At 32.9% G+C, this 21,240-nt stretch overlaps 2 protein-coding genes across 11 annotated transcripts; both read right to left on the reverse strand.

Moving 5' to 3' along the window:
* Positions 1-384: 384 nt before the first annotated feature.
* LOC136203009 (pre-mRNA splicing factor SR-like 1) lies at positions 385-5,116 on the reverse strand. 10 transcript variants are annotated; one of them, XM_065994040.1, is made up of 7 exons: positions 4,863-5,099; positions 4,342-4,689; positions 3,223-3,242; positions 3,014-3,122; positions 2,588-2,668; positions 1,690-1,761; positions 385-1,587 (listed from the first exon to the last, which is right to left on the reverse strand). In XM_065994040.1, exons 2-7 carry the CDS (start codon positions 4,627-4,629, stop codon positions 778-780), a joined length of 1,380 nt encoding a protein of 459 aa, XP_065850112.1. In that variant the 5' UTR covers positions 4,630-4,689; positions 4,863-5,099; the 3' UTR covers positions 385-777. The 10 variants fall into 10 exon arrangements, 5 of the variants coding, with proteins under 5 accessions (XP_065850112.1, XP_065850128.1, XP_065850120.1 ...); XR_010674694.1 differs by lacking the exon at positions 385-1,587 and adding an exon at positions 2,822-2,934 and having other exon boundaries at positions 4,863-5,116; XM_065994056.1 differs by lacking the exons at positions 3,223-3,242; positions 4,863-5,099 and adding an exon at positions 3,809-3,859 and having other exon boundaries at positions 4,342-4,480.
* A 10,649-nt stretch (positions 5,117-15,765) lies between these two features.
* Positions 15,766-19,141, reverse strand: LOC136210719 (microtubule-destabilizing protein 60). Its single transcript, XM_066002100.1, has 7 exons — positions 19,094-19,141; positions 18,936-18,992; positions 16,640-16,681; positions 16,463-16,561; positions 16,318-16,377; positions 16,156-16,250; positions 15,766-16,083 (listed from the first exon to the last, which is right to left on the reverse strand). Exons 1-7 carry the CDS (start codon positions 19,124-19,126, stop codon positions 15,951-15,953), a joined length of 519 nt encoding a protein of 172 aa, XP_065858172.1. The 5' UTR covers positions 19,127-19,141; the 3' UTR covers positions 15,766-15,950.
* Between the last annotated feature and the right edge of the window lie 2,099 nt (positions 19,142-21,240).

The raw sequence follows: 21,240 nt of genomic DNA on the forward strand, positions 1-21,240 counted from the left end.
ATTGATATTACGGACAGAGATTGCATTTTACTTGACATCCATAGATAGCAGGTTTGGAAAGATTTTACTCTTCAAGAAGAAATGAAAATTAAGAAGCTTGGAAAGTTCAGCTACCATTTCTTAAATTCGAAATAGAATGATAACTGCTTTCATGCAAGTAATTGAGCAGCAAACCTGTATCAGTCAGTAGAATGTAAAAAGAGTTTACCTACTAATTTAAAAGACACCTAATAATATCAAACAAGTCTTGTACATTCATAAGTTGTATTACATATGAACAGATCAAGTAAAACCAAAAAGGAAACAGAATTGATTTCAGGATCAAGTCAAATCATGATTATAGGTGAAACATAAATGAGTTGAGAGAATTTAAAATTAATCTGCTGAAAGTTGAAAGTTGGAAGACAATATATCTATTTAGTCAGACCAAAATGCTTACGAAAGCAGAACCAACGCAAAATGGTTTCATCGGATTTATATACAGCCCTCAACTCAACTGCAGGCATGATAAAATCCATGAAAGTTGCATAGAGTAGGATCTGCAGAAGTTGTGTAAAACAGTTGTACTGACACAAGCATGAAATATAATGTTAACTAATTAGAATTGCAGGCTGTAATCTAACATACATACATCCCTCTGAATCAACACATCTGTTAAATATGCTGGTATAAAACATCTTACTCATCAATGCTATATGCCTCGAGTAACCCTTGAAATCCTTGAAATCGATACCCTGCTCAGAGATCTCATTATCTGATATGCTCGTTTTTTTTTAACTATTTCCATGTAGAACCACCAAGTCGAATGACCTCTTCACCACTGTTATCCCTTCGAGGAACCCTTCCCAGGTCATTATCCCCTTTTTTATCACTCAAATCACCATACATATCCTTGAGCTTTGCTAGATTGCTTGATGCTGATGTTTTATCCTTGCTTCCATCAGTATATGGACTTTGATGACGATCAAATGGTCCAGCACTAGCTTGCAAGCTCATACTCCTGCTTCGGCTTCGACTCCTACTCCTGCTTCGGCTACGACGAGAACTTCCTTCTGTGTAGTGCCTATCTCCATCCCGGTTGCTTCGTTCGTAGTCCCTTCTGCTCTCTCTCTCAGGATACCTGGATCTCCTATCATAATCATACCTTCGGTCCCTTTCCCTATCCCTGTCCCTGTCTCGTCCCCGTTCTCGATCACGGTCTCTTTCTCTGTCGCGCCCCCGCTCCCTGTCCCTGTCTCTGTCTCTGTCTGAATATTCTTTATCAGAATATTCGCGACTTTGGCTGCGACGACTTCTAGGAGATCTTCTTGCATCATCCCCATTTCTATCATATAAGGGTGGCTGTATTGTACGACGAACAGGTGATGAGTCCCTGGTTGATGCACGATGAGGAGCACGCTGACCAAAAGAGACTGAAAGTGCAGCCTTCACTGAAGGTGGCCGACGTGCAGTGTCATCAGATCCATGCCGGACCGAATCCCCTGTTGCCCCAGAAGGTTTGGTAGGGAGCTTCATCTTCTCAAGATTAGATTCAATCTGCCGCAATACTGGAACAGGAATGCGCGGGAAAAGGGTATCAAAGTAGTACTGTTGGAGCAAAACATAAACTATTATTTATATTTTCATTACAAGGATAACATAACATGACAACGTGAATAGTACAAAGCCTTCAAACTTAATGCAACTAACCTGTCCAAGAAGCAAATCACGCACATATACGCCCATTGTAGTCTTTCGTCCATTAGAACCCGGGGAGAATTCCTGGTATATGATTTATATACCGATTCTAACAAGTTAAAATCTATAGATATTCTGAAACATCCATAAGATATACAATAACGTCCACATAATTTATGCCTAGATTCACATGCAATAGCATCTAACAAATGTTTGGCCAACTAAAAGCACATCATATTAGTTAGCAAGAGTAAGCAAGTAAAGAGTAGCACTTGTACATAAGATGACTTGAACTAGATGAAAGTTTTGTTCATCAGAGACTTGAAAATCCTACAAATATGAAAACGTATCACATAAACATGCAAAGAAGATAAGACCTCTTAGTCAGAAGAAGTTTCAGCGAGAAATGGATCCTTAAGTTTTTCTAGGAATTCATTTTGAGTTTGTAAAGAAATCTGTGAGGTTTTTTTCTCCAACAAGTTTAGTGTGTACTTCAGTAAAGAGGCAATGTTTATTCTTCCCTATTGAATTTTAATATTTCACTTTTAGTTAGATAAGATTCAAAATTACTGGTATTCCGAAGAAATTGGCGAATAAGCTAGAACATAACTTGTAGAACAATTCAGCAGCCTAAATTTATTTCCTCAAAGGTTTCCTGAAAAGCATGAGCAATCAAAATTGTTTGATACACCGCAATTACAAGAATTGCCAGAAGCTGATAATTCTTCCTTACAAAAGAGCATTTCAAGACCCTGAGATAGAAGTGAATGACTTTACTATCAGAAATTTTTCAACCTCACTGGCTCCAAAAATGAGAGAAAATATCAACTATAATATAAGAAAGGTTCTGTTGACTCCAAAACTGAGAGAAAATGTCAACTATCATATAAGAAAGGTTCTGATCAAGTACCTCATCATCTTTTATGTATGGTTCACACCAATTCCACAGGGTCTTTGGATCAGCAGCATATCTCAAGTAGAGGAATCCAATCTGCAATTAAAATTTCAATCACATCAATAACAATGCATCATAAGTTCAAATTTCGGTGGGTATGAAAGTATATCTCAGAAAACAAGCAAAACATGTGTTCGAACATGCACATACAGAAGCAAAAATTGAACATGCAGGTAATGAAATGGGAACCTCTTAACATTTTGATGCCAACAAAATACAAGATCCCTATCCTTAGCTTCAAGTAAACTGAAACAGTAGCAACAGCACAACTTTGAAGATACACAAGGGATACAATCCTGGTTCTGTTATCCATATATTCCCATAGATGTAACAGTATCAGATAAAATCGAGTGAGAATCAAAAAATCGAGACACCTCAAACCTTGGTGTTGCGTATATCTGCTCGGCAAAGCAAGTGCAGTATTATGTGGTAGTGAGAAAGTCTTAGCGACTCAAAGAAACAAGGACCCTCAACCTGGGTATGTAGAAATCTGCTATGAAAAACAAGGGCATTATCATGTGTATATATGTACTATAGTATCAAAAGAAAGATTTTAAAATGACCAGAATCAGATATGTTTTGTCCATTACCTCTTTGTAACGAACAAGCTCTTTGAAGTTCACATCCAGAAAAATCAATCAATCTTTCGATGTATCATTTCAAATTGCAATTGAATCATTAAATTACCCAGCATTGTAAATTAGTGGTTTAGAGTACAAATGAGAATAAACAGTCCAAATACAAATTTCAATTCTTTAGTGCTTAAATGTAGGAAAGAAAGGAAAAAGCCCTTATGACCAAATTAGACACAACCACATACGGCCAGTGAAAAAAACTTATGCAATGGAAAAGCCCTTCAAGCAATTTAAAGCTGTTCACTCTTGGGCAAGTTTCCAAAATTCATAACTTCTGTGATAACTTCCTTTTCACATATCAAGGTCTCTCTAATACCAAATGCGGAGACACTCAGACACAATTATTCAGTATAAAGAAGATAAACCATATAGCGAACAGATCCTATTACACAGTTCAAAAATGATTCTCACTTCAAAAACATTGGTCTCCAAAAATAATTAGTATAAATTAATTTAGCATTAAGGCAATGTGTTCTTATTTAACCTTTCTTTAGTTTCTTACATAAACAAACAATCATTCAAAAATGTTGGGAATGCTTACATGCTACTGAGCACATCGCATATCCACATCCCCAACTTCTGAGCATGAAAACTATAAAGGAAAAGTATAAAGGGATAAGTCAATGCTTAACAAAGCTTGAAATAGTAGAGGTACTCGAATTCTTTATTGTTCATTTATTTTTAGAGCTTCATGTATATACTGTAAGTTTTGCATTTCGATTAACTTGAAATAAGGCCTTGTTTGGATGGGGGTGTTTTAAAGTAAAGTGAAGTGTATGAAATAACTTGTTGTGTTTGGATAGAAGGTAAGGTAACTAACGGTTTAATAATGTAATTGTGTTTGGTTTGATGGTAAGGTAAAGTACGGTAATAGTTCTTAAACTCTGCCGAGGAGATGGTATCCTGAATGAAGACAAGTAACTTCGACAAGTAAAACAAATTAAAAAGAAATAGAACAATAGCAAAGGCAGAATTCATGCAATTAAAGGATCCTTTTGTTCCACAGCTCAGATATAATCCCCAATCACACATAGCTAATCAATATAAGAGATATTAAAGAAACGATTTCATTACCCCTCTGATATAAGGAGAATCCTGGTGCTTTAAAAGTCCATGCATCTGTTTGACGGTGAGTTTCATGGTGAAAAACTTGTACAGAAGACAGAAAGCAGTAGACGGGCCACGACAGTTTCCAGTCATCCACGGCTCGACATGGTCAACTTGATTGTAGATTTCATCTATTACTTCGTGGTAAGTCTTTAACCTATAAAGCTCCTTGAAATAATCCGATGAGAGTATATTCATACAAAGAACCTTCTCTAATAGCGAATCAATGGGCTTCCCACTCGTCTGTATCTCCATAGTCAATTCTCAAAATCCCTAATATGAAAATTCGTAACCCAAAGCTTCACAACAGCGCACCTACATCAAGAATTTATCAGACTGATCGAATTAATACAAATAACCAGGAAAAGAAGTAAGTGAAAGGGGGTAAGCTACTGATTGAGTACGTTTGCAATGAAACAAAACCAAGATTACTCTTAAGGATAAAATACGACAATCCCGAAAGCAAACCACAAAGGAAAAACAAATACCTAAGAGTGAGAAAACGGAAACCGAATTAGAAGCAGAGAGCTGCAGGAATCACGATATGGGCGCGAACGGGGGTTGATTGTACCCAATTTTGGCAAGCGGCAATCGAATATTATAAATCGCAGAAACAAAACCTAAAGTACTGAATGAGATCTAGAAAAAGAAGAACAATTGCCCCTTTCTTTCTTATCTTCTATTAGTTTTTCCTAATTTCGATCTCGAATGCAAGGTGCGCCAAGCCCAATGGAGTCGGGAAAAGTGATAAACCCAAATTGTTCAAATTAAGCCCAATGATACAATCAAAGAGCTTAAATAGTGGGGAATTTAAAATCAAAACTAATATTTCTAAAATGTTATAAAATAAGGAAGATAACATGCAATAGAATAAGAACAATGGAAAGAGTAAGTGTATTCTTGTATTTCACTTGTCCTTTTACTAGTACTCTATTACATGAAAGAAACCTATATTTATAGACTTATGAATATATAGGTTACATAAGAGCATACATTATGGAGTTACAAATATTAAAGAATACATAGTTACAACTTTAATAAATGAAGAGTTACAACATTAAAGAATGAGGAATTACAATGGTCATACTTATGGACATCCATCAATTTATTCATAACACTCCTCCTTGGATGTCCATCCATGCGAATAGGGCACTGCCTCATTAAAAACTTTTACCAAGTAAAACCCAGTGGGGCAAAACCAGTGGTTAAGGAAAAAAGAGTACAGTGTTTACTCCCCCTAATCGCAATATTATTGAAGGCCTTTAAGACGATGCATTCCAATAACGTAAACCAACTTCTTGAAAGTTGTAGAAGGTAATGCCTTTGTGAACAAATCTGTCAGATTGTCACTAGATCGAATTTGTTGAATATTGATTTCACCGTTCTTTTGAAGATCGTGCGTAAAGAAAAATTTTGGTGAAATGTGCTTTATTCTGTCTCCTTTAATGTAGTCTTCTTTAAGTTAAGCAATGCAGTCTGCATTATCTTCGTATATTGTAGTCGGTGTTCCTTCATCTGATAATCTACCACGTGACTCTCGTATATGCTTAGTTAACGATCTTAGCCAAACACATTCTCGACTTGCTTCATGAATAGCTATTAATTGTGCGTTATTTGAAGAAGTAGATGTAATAGTTTACTTCTTAGAGCGCCAATATATAGTTGTACTTCCATATGTGAATAAATATCCTGAATCAATAGTTCCTTGAAGATAACATAATATATGCTTAATTCCATTCCAATGCCTTCGTGTAGATGCAAAGCTATATCTGGATAACAAATTGACAGAAAAAGCAATATCTGGCCTCGTATTATTAGCAAGATACATTAGTGCACCTATTGCACTAAGATATGGTACTTTATGACCAAGAATTTCTTCTCTACCTTCTTGAGGTCGGAAATGATCTTTATTTACATCAAGTGATCGAACAACCATTATAAATAATTAATTCACCTAAATAGAATTAATAACCAAATAATTACATACCAACCATCAATCACATTTCAATCTCAGTTATCATTAATAACAATAAATGCTAATAACACTTAGTCATTTATTACCACAAGCTTGACACATCAACCAACCAAACATGACAATTACAAGTACAGCAATCAGATAAGAGTGAGTATATAAACAATACAACTATGCATATAGCTAACCACTTACGTTCATTACAAGCATAAAATTCAATTGTATATGAAGATAAAATTTTGTCTTTCCAAGATCTTTCATCTCAAATTCCCTTTTCAAATAATCCACTACTTTTGGACAATGTTATCAAAATCGGACCGGACATCAAACCGGATTGGTGACTGGGTCACAGGTCACTTGGTCGGATCGAATGGCTCGGATTGGTCGAACCGGATGACGTAATAAATAAATAAATAATATTTATATATATTAAATATATATAATTAATTTAAAATTATTTTTATAAATTATATATATTCAAAACAAATTATAAACAACTTTTGGTTTGTTATTTTTTGTCAACTTGAGACTTAAATATATAACGGATAAATAGAATTTAGAATAACTTGAAATATGTAAACGTATTCTATGACATGCGATTTTTTTAACGGTGTATTATAAACTCAAAACGGACAAGTGATGAATGAGAAATTGACGCTTATTCAGTTTCGGGTAAATATATTGTTAAGCTAGTTAATGGTTATATCTTAGTGTATTTATATTAATCTCTACTAATTTTATTGATTTAGCAAATTACATGTTTAATCCCTAAACTAGTAATGTTTACAGAAGTACTCTTATCGTTGCTGTAGTGACCTTACATATCATTTAAGAAGAACGCAAGGCCCTACAGATAAAAAAACATAGTATATATGCATCTTAACTTGGTTTGCATATTATATTTCCTCAAATCTCTATATTCAAATTGCCTCATTTAGCAAAAAGGGAGGTGCTTCAATGGCTCCAATTATTTTAAGAGTGAGTATTTGCAGTTTAGTTCTTTGGAATCACGACAATAATATTGCCAATATGCATGTTAGAATCTTTCATCCAGCTAGTTAAACTAGATACCAATCCCAAAGTGTAAAGGAGTACCATTTGATCACTTTTACTATATATTATATAATCATATTATTTTGTTTACAAACTTTGAATACTTCATAGCATCTAGCGAGATTTGCATGGTGGGAGGTAAGGTTTTGGGTAGGGAATATTTATCGTGTGAGGGAGATAGTTGAAAGTTTTGGACGTTATTTCTAGACGGCTCAATTGGGTGGTTGGTCATTAATAACTATGTAAATTGATACTTTTATTGAAATTATTGTATTATTTCAAATTTAATCAACAAAATATTTTTTATATTTATTTTATTTACGATACTAGCTAATATAAAAATGTATAAATAAAATGCTCATATATGATAATAATTAAAATAACATATAAACATTGTCACTCAATAAATTTTGTTGCAAATTATTATACCACTGATATATGTTTGTTACAATAACTTTTTTGTACAAATCTATATATGTGACCAAGCAATATTGATAGAAATAATTTTTGGTGGTAAAAAAATTTATGACAAATTTGTAAATGTAACAAGATAATAAAATGTTACTTATATAGATTAGTTACAATAATTTTTTGTTATAAAATTATATTCGTGAGAACTAAATATTATAACATATATAAAATTGTAACATATATAAAATGTTACGATACAAAAATGGTGTTACAAATTTATCTATGTGACAATTTTAAATGTTACAAATATTTCTTTTTGGAGACAACTAAGCAAGGTCGTCACACGATTTTAGTTTTAATTAAAATATAATTTATAACAACATACTATGTTTGTGATAATATTTTATTTTCTAGTTATAATAAAAGTTCTAACAATTAAAAGTAGTGTAACAATAAAGTTATTATCACAAATAATAATATTTTTATGACAATATTTTAATGTCACATTTGTCAAAAAATATTAACAACATAGTTTTACGTGATAATCACTGTGACACCTACTTATCGTCACATATATTGTTACATGATAATTTTTCAGGAGTTTGTGACAATAGTTATTGCCACAAACTACCTTATTTCTTGTAGTGTCGATCGGTGGATATGATCCACCTAGCCCTGCTATGTGGCAATCGTTCTTTGTGTAACTGCTTCACATGATCCGAATGCTCTTCTCCATTCTTCGTACTGATTCTGGGATGAACGGTGGATATTGATCCATGTAGCCGGATGGTACTATATGTTGAAACACCTTTCCACATAATTTTGATTTGACAAAATTGTTTAAGTATAATATTCTAAACACACTAAGTTTAAATGCTTTGATTTATTCTACTAATGTGTTTGTTCAATGTTGAGTTAAATTGTTTATAAGACACAAGGATTAAAAGGCCCAAGCCCAATACGGAAGTCAAAGCCCAAGTCAAACAGTTTAAAGCAACTCGGCCCGCGTATGTCAAAACGTTGTCGTTATGGACAAAACGCAACTCAGCGGAAGAAGGATCTAGAAGACCTTCAGGGAACAACTTCGGAACGAAGCTGCTGAGTTGATTCAACAAAGCGTACAAGACAGCAGCTGGCTAAGGAAAACTTCCAGACAAAGTGTTTCCACTTTGGGTAAAGTTCAGACGACACAGTATGCTGTCCAGTTGACTTTACCATAAAAGGAGAGACATTCTGCCGAGCTGACCAAAAGCTGACCGAGGACAGAAGATACTCAAATCTGATTGGCCGAGAGCTCTGAGCAAGTCAGGATGACAACGACAGGAAGCCGTTTCCCTCCAACGGTTATTTCGAAATTCGAAATGACCGATGCCTCAAGACGTCTCTATAAACAATGCCATCAGTTGCTTCATTCCACACAGAACTTGATCAAGCCATTACGCTGACCAAATTTCTACGCAAGTTCTGCAAGCAAAAAGCAAAGCAATCTTACACTAAATTTCATATCTTTTGTGTAAAAGTCTAGAGTGATTATTCAATCATCTAAGGTGTCTTAGCAATCATTGTTTAGGACAAACACTTATCATTTCTAGAGATTAGAAAGGAGAGGCTGAGTACTCGGTTATAGTACTCAGTGAGAGATTAGGATTGAGTAGAGGTATAGAGGAAGGTACTCTTGTTATACTCAATTGCTAAGATTGTAAAAGGTTTGAGGCTCTACCTTTAAAGAGCTCAGTAGAGGATTCGAAAGCTCGGAACGTGTTCCGGGGACAGGACGTAGGCTTAGAAGCCGAACCTGGATAAATCTGCTGAGTAACGCATTTCTTACCTTAAACTCCTTATATATATTGCTTGCTTAAATAACCAAAAACTGACCAAGTAAAGAGGTCAAGCTGAGTTGTGCGCATCGAACATCGGAGCTCAGGAATAGACTCTAAGTGCTATATCCTGACTCAAGTTAAGAAACTGATCTAGTCACCAGTTGACTAAGCCAGTATCTTGTTGTTTACTCAGCGCCGCTGTTAAAACCTTTTGTCTTAAGAAAAGAAGTCTGCCCTAAGTTAGAAAAAGTTTAAATAGTTCCTAACCCCCCCCTTGGAACTATACTTGTAACGTTATAAGGGACCCACACTATAAGCATCTTTAGGGGATATTCCTTAGTTTGGATCAAATGGTCTCTATGAAGGATTATCGATCCACGTGTCAAAGATGCTCTATTGAAATATACTAAAAAATATTTCTTAGATTATCAATATATATGTATATATGTATTTATTATACGATAATTAGAGTTTATATATATATATATATATATATATGTGTGTGTGTGTGTGTGGGTTCACTTTTAATGTGTATTGTCATTTTATCACCATCCATGGGTACTATTTAATAGTCATTAAACACGGACGGCTCTTGCCTGAAAGATGGTAAAATTTCAACTGGAGGAGTGTTGAGAAATGAGGAAGGCGGTTGGGTTCATGGGTTTACTCAAAATTTGGGTAAGGGTTCTTCCTTTTCGGTGGAGCTATGGGGGATTTATTCTGGTCTCAGATTAGCTATCAACCTGGGTTTGAAAAAACTGATCGTTGAATCTGACAATATGGAAGCTATCAGAATGATCTCTGATTTGAACACTACTTGTCTAAGTAGCAAGAACTTAATCAAAGGGATTAGAAGGTATTGTTCTTCTTTTGAGACCATCAGTTTCCGTCACATCTACATGGAACATAACAGGGTGGTGGACCGCCTTGCTGAAAAAGGCCACAATAGGATTTTGGGAGTTTCTACTTTCTCTTTTCCTCCTATCTTCCTTTCTTCTCTTCTGAGGGATGATATGGTGGGGGTCGGTTTTCCTAGACTGATCCCGGGCTAATTCCTTTGTTTTTTTGTTGTTTTTGTTTTTTCCTTTCCTGTCCTACCAAAAAAAATAATAATAGTCATTGGATCAAGATCCAATAGTCTAGATTTGAGTTTGTTCATTAATGTTAAATTTGACTTTTTCAAACTTGTAGAGTGGCTACCTGATGACATGGCAATCATTTAATAATTTAATTAAATAATTAAAAAACTAAAAAACAATTCACTCAAACTTAGTTCATCCGGAAACCACCGCCTAATTTAATTTCATGGAAAGTCTTGGTTTGTTGTCTCTGGTGCACTCAACTTAAAGCAAAGCAATAACTTAAATACCTTGTTTGGTGTGTTTTTCTGAGAAGGCCATCCAAACTGTGATCGAACCTCACCTCCAACCTACGCTGAATGCCCTCAATTCTACTCAATAATTTATTCTTCCTCCTAATAATATGCCCGAAGACATTTTTATTCCATCCCCTCACATTCTTTCTGAAACCCTCAGCAGCTTGAAGGACATTCGAATGAGGCTTCCAATTATCTTGAACGAATTCCTTAAACTTAGGGTGAGACTCCCAAGCCACCTGATACCGGAAAGGTCTCTCCCCCCTAGGCCGATTGCCTCTCATCATCCTGAATAAGATAGGATAGTGATCCGAATGACAGAACGGGAGATTTAACACAGAACCTTCAGGGAATGTAGATTGAGCTGAAACATTAGCATAAACTTTGTCCAGCCGAACGAAGGTACTGTTGCGCTTCCAAGTGAACTTATGACCAGAGGCGCCCAGATCAGAAAGCCCACATAAATCCATACTATTCTTATGATTAAGGCAACAGTTAACATAGTGATGCGAACCCCCTCTCTGATCACTCATAAGGCCAATATTATTAAAGTCACCAGCCACAAACCAAGACTCAGTTATGTTAACACTCATAGAGTAAAGAACCTCCCAAAGCCGTTTTCGATTGTTCAGGACAAGATCAACATACACCAGGGTAATGAAAAAGGGGTTATTACCAGAAACACTCACTTTACTATGAATAAACTGTTTATCCATACTAATTATATCGAAATGAACACGATCTGGCTTCCAGAAAAGCCAAATCCCACCAGCCCGGCCAGTAGCCTCCGATCTAACACAGTTACAGTTCCTAAACTTTTTAACCACCTCATCTGCTTTATCTCAACTAATCTTAGTTTCCATTAATGCAAAACCAGAAGGATTAAATTGTTTAATTAAATCATTAACATGGACACGGGTAGCCTTGCTAGCCGCACCTCTAACATTCCAAAGCAACAAATCCATAGATTGGAGGACAACTGACCGCACCCACAAACCTAAGCCAGATATTTATTAGGGGCTCCTGAGAGCCTCACTGAGGTACCCGTAGGCCCTCTCTTATCAGGTAAAGCCATAGTGTTATGCACACTTTTTTGCTTCCCCTTTAGCTTTTTCATACTAGTTTTGTTGACACCCATAGTCTTCCCAATACCAGGATCACCATAATGATTAGGAATACTAACCTCATTTATCTTCTTCTTCCCTTGAGATGCCAAAGCCTGGGACCCCACCTGGGATTCACCTTTGGAGACAAAAAGGGGATTAACATTTTCAACCACCTTATTTGATGGTTCAACAGATTCTAAGTCTGGCATGCTTTGCTCAATATGCTCGTCAACCTGGTCAGAATCTTGTACTTCCTCAATAGTCAGAGCCCCAAATCTGGATCCTAAAGTGATGCCTGAAGCAGCCCCAGAATCCCCCCTAAATTTAGGGTTAGGCTTCTCCTTGACACTAGGGTTGGCAGTAGGATTTGGCAGGGTATACTTTATATTAATGTTAATATCAGGGGGACGATTATGAACAACTAAAGGATGTGTCCTTCGTCTAGCAGACCTAGAAAAAAAAGAGATGTGCATAATAATGAATTATTAATAGAAAAAAATGTGCATAATAATGAATTATTAATAGAAAAAAATCCAAGAACATGCTCCAATTTCTTATTTATTTAATTCTTTTATATTTTTATAATTTATGTTATATAAGACTAAAAAACATAATGTATGTTCTAAAGTTTATAGTTTGTGTTCCAAAAATTAAGTATAATGTTCTAAAAAAATCAGTAGATATCTGGATCGTTTTTTCCTTTGTTCTATAATATAATTTAGGGTAAATAATTTATTAGTCCCTTAGTTTTTACCTAACACACTGTTTAGTCCCCCTATTTTGAAAAACACATTTTAAGGTCCCTATCTTTTACCAATATTAACTCTGTGGTCCTTTTATCTATTTTTTTAGATTTTTAACCGAACATATCTTAGCTTTTAGGACAACCACGGTACAATACAAGTTGACCATGTTACTCTGTTATTTTATATATGTCTATTTATGCTAAAATATAATGGTTACAGGTCTAAAAAAACTAGACAAAAGGACCAAAGTGTTAATATTGGTAAAAGCTAGGGACCTTATAATGTGTTTTTCAAAATAGGGGGACTAAACAGTGTGTTAGGTAAAAACTAGGGGACTAATAAATTATTTACCCTATAATTTATAACTCATGTTCGAAAAAACATAACACATGTTCTAAAAAAACATAACGTATGTTCTAAAAAAACATAACGTATATTTTCTTATATAACATAAATTACAAAAATATAAAGGAATTAAATAAATAAGAAATTGGAGCATGTTCTTGTATTTTTTTCTATTAATAATTCATTATTATGCACATTTCTTTTTTTCTATTTATAATGCATTATTATGCATATTTAATCGGTATTAATAAGTGCATGCGTCAAATATTAAACAATAGAAGCTACTAGCACAATAGTATATTAAGCAGCGCGCGTGATATAATGTATAAGAGAAGCAATTGTCTTAGTGGTAAGTAAAGTGTATTATAAGTAATAAAGTTGTTAGGGTTCAACTCCCACTAGTAGCATTGAATGTTTTTATTATTATTTTTTATTGATTTTTACACTCAAAACGACGTAGTTTTGAGTGTTCTCACCATAAGGAAGCGTCCTCGCCTAAGGGAGGGTTCTCACTTGATTCCTCCCCTATATATAGGAGAGGGCTCTTGTGAGAACCCATGCTCCAATTTTTTATTTATTTAATTCATTTATATTTTTGTAATTTATGTTATATAAGAAAATATATTTTTTAAAACATACGTTAGAACATATATTTTAACTTTTTTTTGAAACAACATATATTTTAACTTTTAAAACACGAACTATGAAGTTTAGAACGTACGACATATTTTTTAGAACATACGTTATGTTTTTTAGAATATGTGTTATGTTTTTTCGAACATGAGTTATAAATTATATTTTTGGAACAAATGAAAAAACGATCCAGATATCTACTGATTTTTTTAGAATATTATACTTAATTTTTGGAATACAAACTATAAACTTTAGAACATACATTATGTTTTTTAGAACATACGTTATGTTTTTTAGAACATGTGTTATGTTTTTTCGAACTTGAGTTATAAATTATATTTTTAGAACAAATGAAAAAACGATCCAGATATCTACTGATTTTTTAGAACATTATACTTAATTTTTGGAACACAAACTATAAACTTTAGAACATACGTTATGTTCGGCTCGCTGGTTGAAACCAACCAATTTTGAGTTCAAACTTAATGTTGATGCATCGGTTGTTGCAGGTTCTAGGCTGCTCGGTTTGGGGGGCGTTGTCCGTGACAGAGCTGGAGTTTTTCACCATGCCTTCTCCAAGCGTATACGGGGCAACTTTACTCCTAGGGATGGGGAAGCATTGGGAGTAAAGGAAGCACTCAGTTGGTTAAAAAGCCTTGGCTTGAACAGTTGCGAAGTTGAAACTAACTCCGCCTTGGTGGTTGAACACTTACAGCAACAATCTTTTATATCTCCTTATGGCCGTATTCTTGATGAATGCAAGTGTCTGATAAATTCTTTTAATGACATTAGTGTCACTTATGTTAGTCGCTCTGCTAATAAGGTTGCCCATCAGTTAGCAGGTATATCTTATTCTTTGGCTGAGTTTTCAGTTTGGTCATCTCGACCTCCTGATTTTCTGCTTGATGCATTGTACTGTGATATTTCTACTTAAATGATATTGGTTCCAAATTTCAAAAAAAAAAGAACATACGTTATGTTTTTTAGAACATATGTTATGTTTTTTAGAACATGTGTTATGTTTTTTCGAACATGAGTTATAAATTATATTTTTGGAACAAATGAAAAAACGATCCAAATATCTACTGATTTTTTTAGAACATTATATTTAATTTTTGAAACACAAACTATAAACTTTAGAACATACGTTATGTTTTTTAGAACATGTGTTATGTTTTTTCGAACATGAGTTATAAATTATATTTTTGGAACAAATGAAAAAACCATCCAGATATCTACTAATTTTTTTAGAACATTATACTTAATTTTTGGAAAACAAACTATAAACTTTAGAACATACGTTATGTTATTTAGAATATGAGTTTTTTTTTTGAACAAAAAAAATGGTCCATATATTTACTATTATTTTAAAACATTATACTTAATTTTTATAGCACAAATTATAGAACATATGTAACAATATTTAGAATATCGTCCTTAACATTTTAAAACATAAATTATAAAAATATAGAAGAATTAAATAAATAAGAAATTAGAGCATGTTCTTGAATTTTTTCTATTAATAATTAATTATTATGCACATCTCTTTTTTTATATTAATAATTCATTATTATGCGCATTTAATTGATATTAATAAGTGCATGCGTCAAATATTAAACAATAGAAGCTATAAGAGCAGTGGTATATTAAGCAGCGCGCGACATAATATACAAAAAATGCAATTGTTTTAGTGGTAAGTAGTGTGGAGTGTAAATGAGGAGGCCAATGTTTCAACCACCCAACCAGCATACAAAAGTGAAGTCCTTTTTTTCTAATGTAATATGCATAACTGTTTGATATTTACTAATTCATATACATATTTTTTTTAATTTATTCTTTCTTTCGAAGGAACGCGACACGAGATTTTGTTTGTGAGGGTATGTAGCTTAATTTAAAAAAAAGAAAGAAAAAAAGGAAAAAATGCGTAAGATTTGTTTTCTTCTTGATCTGGTAAAATATATAACACAAAATTGACAGTATTAGTATGTGAAGAAGATCTAAGTGAAAAGCTGATTGAAGGATAAACTCGCTAAAACGTCTATGGAAACATGCATGCCAAAAGAAAAGAAAAGAAAAGAAAAAGAATCTATTGCTACATATGCATTTTGACGAGAGTCAATAGTTCCAGGCAGGAGCATGATGAAAATGGTGGAATTCATTGCCATTGGCAGAGTTGCAGCAGCTCCAGCACTTAGTGTTCAACATACGGAAACTAGGCTCTCTTGGGATTGTCAAAGCTCTGTTTGATCTGCATCAATATTAACAAAAACAAGTTATTGCTTGTGACTAAAATAAAATTTGCAATAAATGGAAAATCTACCTTTGTGGGAAGAAAGGTCGGTCAAAGAAAGGCATCAATTGAGCTCTTGGAATCATCTCTTTCCTCAGCATTCTAACCTCTTCCTCTTCTATTATCTGCTTAGAAATTTCCATCTTATTAAATTTGAAAATAATGAATGAATGAAAATATAAATGAAATCACCTTTTGAATTTTTTGAATTTGTTTCTTTTGCAGGTCATTAAGATATAGCTTAGTTGCAACCTGCATATATACCAATAAGTATTCAATGTTTTATAAATAAATAAAAGTTAATAAATTAATGATGATATATATGAAAATAACTCACAGAATAATTGAACATTGCACGTTTATAAGCTCTTTGTTGTGTGTGGAGTTTGAATTCTTGTGGTTTAGTATTTTCCTTGGTAGCAGATTTTGGGTTAGCCTATACATCATCATATACAATCCTCAGTATATATATATATAAATATAAAAAGACGGGATAGGACAAATAGTAACGTACCTTTGATTTATCATAGAGTTTGTCATTGACTTCATCTTTTTCCTGTGACAAATAGTATAAAGAAGAAAAGATGGGATAGGACAACAACCATAAAAGTTTATTCTGTGTTAGACAAACAATCCAATCCATTGCTATGAGTCTAATCATGTTTAATGTTTAATCATATCAATTTAATAATATGATTAATTTCTTTTCAAAAAAAAAAAAAAAAAAAAACAATATGATTATTTCCCACTTTTTACAAAACCTCAACCATTATGTTTTATGTCTTCATCTTGTTATATATGTATTGTAATGATTATACGACTATTTTTTTTTTAGGAATTTCAAGCCTCATAATTGCATATCATGTCCTACTTTAGGGTAACTAAGAATCTAGTTATTAGCTTAATATGTATATTAGTTTTTATATTGATTTCTTATATATTTTCATATATTGAAATTTGATTACTAAAGATGTCGTAAAACTGAACATTCAACCACTTAATCTATAAGGTTTTGATAATATGCCAATGAACTATTTGAACAAAAAGTGTAAACTTATATTTAATACTCAATAATAGTTTTTATATTAATATTTAACGGTAATATGAAAATTTATAATAAAATTTAGGGTAAATAGTTTATTGGTTTATGTATTTACCTATAACACTAGTCAGTCACATATATATTTTAAAGTTCTTAAATTTTTATTTTAATCAACTTTTCGGTCTCTGCATTTATTTTTGTATAGCATATACACATCAATATTTTTATACTTATATATAAACATAAAAATATTCTATTATTTATTCTCTTAATTTATTTTTATTTTTTATTATTTAAAATAATATTTTTAAAATAATATTAAACATTATTATAAAGCTTGAAAATTGTACAAAATTGTATTTTTTTTTATTTTATCCACAAAGTTTGTTAGAAATAAAAAGTTCATTGTTACAATTTTATATAATCGTTATTTCTAATTTTATAATTTTTAAAATATTTTCATTTTTTCACGAAACAAGTTATACTCCGCTAAGTTAATTTTTTTACAATTATATAAAAATTAATAAATTTAGTAGAGAGAATATGATTATATATAAAAAATTGAAAATTGAAAATAAAAAATAAATATTTTATTATTATAAAGTGGGTACATGGCAATTCTATTATTTTAAATTTAGTTTAGTCTAATTTGATTATTGATTTTAAAAGAATGAAGAGAGGGTTGACAAAAATAAAAACTTAAGGGATGAATATGTAAAAATATAGATTATTCATCCTAAAATTTATTAGTGGATTTTAACTATCAGCTTAACCTTTTGATTGAAATGATGTCAAGTTTTTTAAATTAAGTGAACGAGTGTTCAAATGCTAACAAATTCATTTATTAATTGAAATTTTAAAACATTATAGGATGAGCCTAGTTGTATGCTTCAGGTCTAGACGACATTCGAGTGTGGAGGTGTATTAGATTATAATAAAAACTACTCCCTCCATTCCATTATATAAGTCATTCTAGGGTATTTCACACAAATTAAGAAATATATTGGTTAACTAAACAAAATTCTCTCTCATGTCACTATTGGGTAATACGTATTGGAATATTAAAAAACACATGTATCAATACAAAAATTTAATATTTGGACCAAAAAACTAAACTAAAAGTTTTTGGAATCCTACAATAACTTATATTTAGGAAAAAAACTACTTTGCTAGAAAGACCTTATAATGAAACGGAGGGAGTATTATTGAAGCTTAACTATCAACTTAATCTTTTAGGTTAAATGAATTATTGACAGATATGAGTGTCAATTAATGGAGTGACGAGTTCTAAACATATCGTATCATCTACTCTGTTGACTAGTTAAGGATAGACCCTAACATGACCCGTTTAAGAAATGAATTGACCCAACATGATTCATATTTACTAAGCAGATGCTATGATAAACAAAATGAATCGAAATAACTTATCATGTATCCAAAATCAACTAAAAGTAGGTATATATATATAAGTTCAAAATCGACTCTAGTTGAAAAAATTGAATATACCTAAAATCATAACTAGTTTTGAACTGAGCAATTAAAGAACTAAAAAAAAAAAAAAAAAACGAATTGAGTTGGCTTAGTTTGATAATTATTATTTTTTTAATGGAATAATAAGCACCATAAGAAAATCCAGCAACCCATTTAATCTTGTATAATATAAATTAAGAAACCAAAAATAAAAAAATTGAAAAAGAGTAGTTATTATATTTAATGCATTATGCATAGGAATGTCCCTCTTAGAAAGAGTGTAACATAGGAATCTCACCATTCCTGTAGCAGTAGTTGTCCATTGAACAGCAGACTGAGAGCTAGCCTTAACAAACTTTAGGAATAAAATATTATCATTAGTATTACTCCTTTGATAATTGAAATAACAAAATCAAAACATAACATATATGAAAAAGGAAAACAACAAAAAGAAACCTTTAGCGCAGTTTTAGTGTGTGCTTTCTCCATATTAATTAGTCTTGAAATTGAAGTGAATTTATAGAGTGAATAAAATCAAAAATTTGGAGATTTGTAAGTGTCTTCTGTTACAACATCACAAACACTCTCTTACTTACACCAAACTTTCTGATTAAATCTCCCTCTCATATAATATAATGTTCCTTCAATTCTCCTCATAATCACATTAATCTTAACTAATTTCTATTTATTCTCTCCTCTCCCACCTCTATATGTTTTAACTAACTTTACTGTCAATATTAAAATTGCCTTTCATTTTTCTATCTTGTTTCCAGGTCTAATTCAACATAGAATCTCACTCCCCACCCTCGACTCGATAGATACAAGACACAACTCCATCTAAATTCAATGTTTAATCTAGGCTTAATATTGCAACTGACCCTCATACTTACACTTTTAACAAGTAACCCCATCAACTTACTTATTTCGAACAAATAACTCCTCAAATTGCTCAATTGAAACAAATAACTTATCAAGTTGCTTATTTAGGACAAATAAGCTCTAAACCCAAAAAAACATTCAACATAATATTACATCAGAAATAAAAGATTTGTAAATAAAGGCCTAACTCAATCCAAAAGGTGCCTCAAAGGGTGAGGATTGTTGGGTTTAACCCAAGTAAAATTTATGAAATAAAGCCTTTTCAAGTGTCTTTATGTTTTTTCAAGTGAAAAAAATCTCACATTGCTTTCAAAGCACTTGGTGGAGATGTTTATAAAGAAGGTCCTCACATGCTTGGGGTGTGCCCCAAGGGGTACCCACTTTTGTGAAAGGGTGAGGACCTATCTCTTTGGTTGACCACCACACACGCGCGCGCACGTTGACCGACCGAACCGGGTGTGGAATGTATAATTTTTTATTAAAAAATTAATAATAATTTTAATATTCTTTTTTATTAATTTCGGAAATAATTTTTTTTATTTATTTAATTATTTACATTTTGATTCAGTCTTTGTGAACGTTATTCACAACGTCTACTTTGCTCTGAACATGTCTTCACCAACCCAGTCTTCCTGATTTTCCTCCTTCACTTTCTCCATGAAATCAGAGCTCTCAATAGCTCTTTTTTCTTGTATAAATATGAGAGGTGAGACTGCCTTCAGAACACAATTTACTTTCATTCATTCTGTATTTTTTTTTTCGAAACTGAGCAAGTAAACAGAGAGTGTATACAGAACGATTTTCGTACGGTGCAATACGAAAATCGTATTTAAGAGGGTTGTTTTATCCTGGAGGCGACCGGAGTTCATACTGTTTGCTAAATTCCGGCAGTTCCGCGAACGTCTTAAAGAAAGCGACATTGTCCGCGACTCTGCCCATTTAATTTTGTTCGGTCTGTTCCTATTTTCTGAGTTCGAGTTTCAACAATTTTAAGACGGTTCAATCACTGCTGATGGCTACCGAACAATCAAATGGGATTGCTGAGATCAACAAACCATTCCGGTTTGAAGGAGCTCATTTCCGAAGATGGAGACAGAAGATGCTGTTCTACCTCACAACAAAGAAGGTAGCTTCTGTTCTGACTTCGGAAAACCAATTGTTCCTGAAGATGGTGACGAGGCAGATGTTCGTGCTGCTGTTCGTGCTGCTGAGAGATGGACAGAAAATGATTTTCTGTGCAAAAATTATATACTCAATGGACTGACTGACGATCTGTATGATTACTATACTGCTGAAGAAAAAACAGCAAAAGAAATTTGGGAAGCTCTACAGAGGAAGTATGACACTGAGGAGGCCGGATCGAAAAAATACGCTGTAAGTCGCTACCTCAAATTCCAGATGACTGATGACAAGTTAGTGGAAATTCAATCTTATGAATTACAGAAGATAGCACATGAAATTATTTCAGAAGGTATCCCTTTAAACGATCAATTTCAAGTTGCTGTCATAATTGACAAATTGCCTCCTTCGTGGAAAGATTTTAAAAATGTTTTGAGGCACAAAACAAAAGAATTTTCGATGGAAAGTCTGATTACACGCCTCCGAATTGAGGAGGAAGCTCGAAAACAAGATTTAAAAGAGGAAGTGCTTATTGTTTCTAATAGCACTAAAAGGTCCACTGCGGTTCTGAAACCCACTCAAAAGAATTTTAAGAATCAGAACCG

The sequence above is a fragment of the Euphorbia lathyris genome, chromosome 1 (genome assembly GCF_963576675.1).
Source record: "Euphorbia lathyris chromosome 1, ddEupLath1.1, whole genome shotgun sequence".
Taxonomy (NCBI): domain Eukaryota; kingdom Viridiplantae; phylum Streptophyta; class Magnoliopsida; order Malpighiales; family Euphorbiaceae; genus Euphorbia; species Euphorbia lathyris.

Excerpts from the sequence above, each read along its gene's own strand:
- LOC136203009 (XM_065994040.1), bottom strand. The coding sequence starts at position 4,629 with ATGGAGATACAGACGAGTGGGAAGCCCATTGATTCGCTATTAGAGAAG. Across the intron at positions 3,123-3,222 it reads AGCTTGTTCGTTACAAAGAG|ATTTCTACATACCCAGGTTG; the intron begins GTAATGGACAAA and ends TTTTCATAGCAG. Across the intron at positions 1,762-2,587 it reads CATACATAAAAGATGATGAG|GAATTCTCCCCGGGTTCTAA; the intron begins GTACTTGATCAG and ends ATCATATACCAG.
- LOC136210719 (XM_066002100.1), bottom strand. The coding sequence starts at position 19,126 with ATGGAGAAAGCACACACTAAAACTGCGCTAAAG. Across the intron at positions 16,562-16,639 it reads AACTCTATGATAAATCAAAG|GCTAACCCAAAATCTGCTAC; the intron begins GTACGTTACTAT and ends GATGATGTATAG. Across the intron at positions 16,251-16,317 it reads AAATTCAAAAAATTCAAAAG|ATAATAGAAGAGGAAGAGGT; the intron begins GTGATTTCATTT and ends ATTTCTAAGCAG.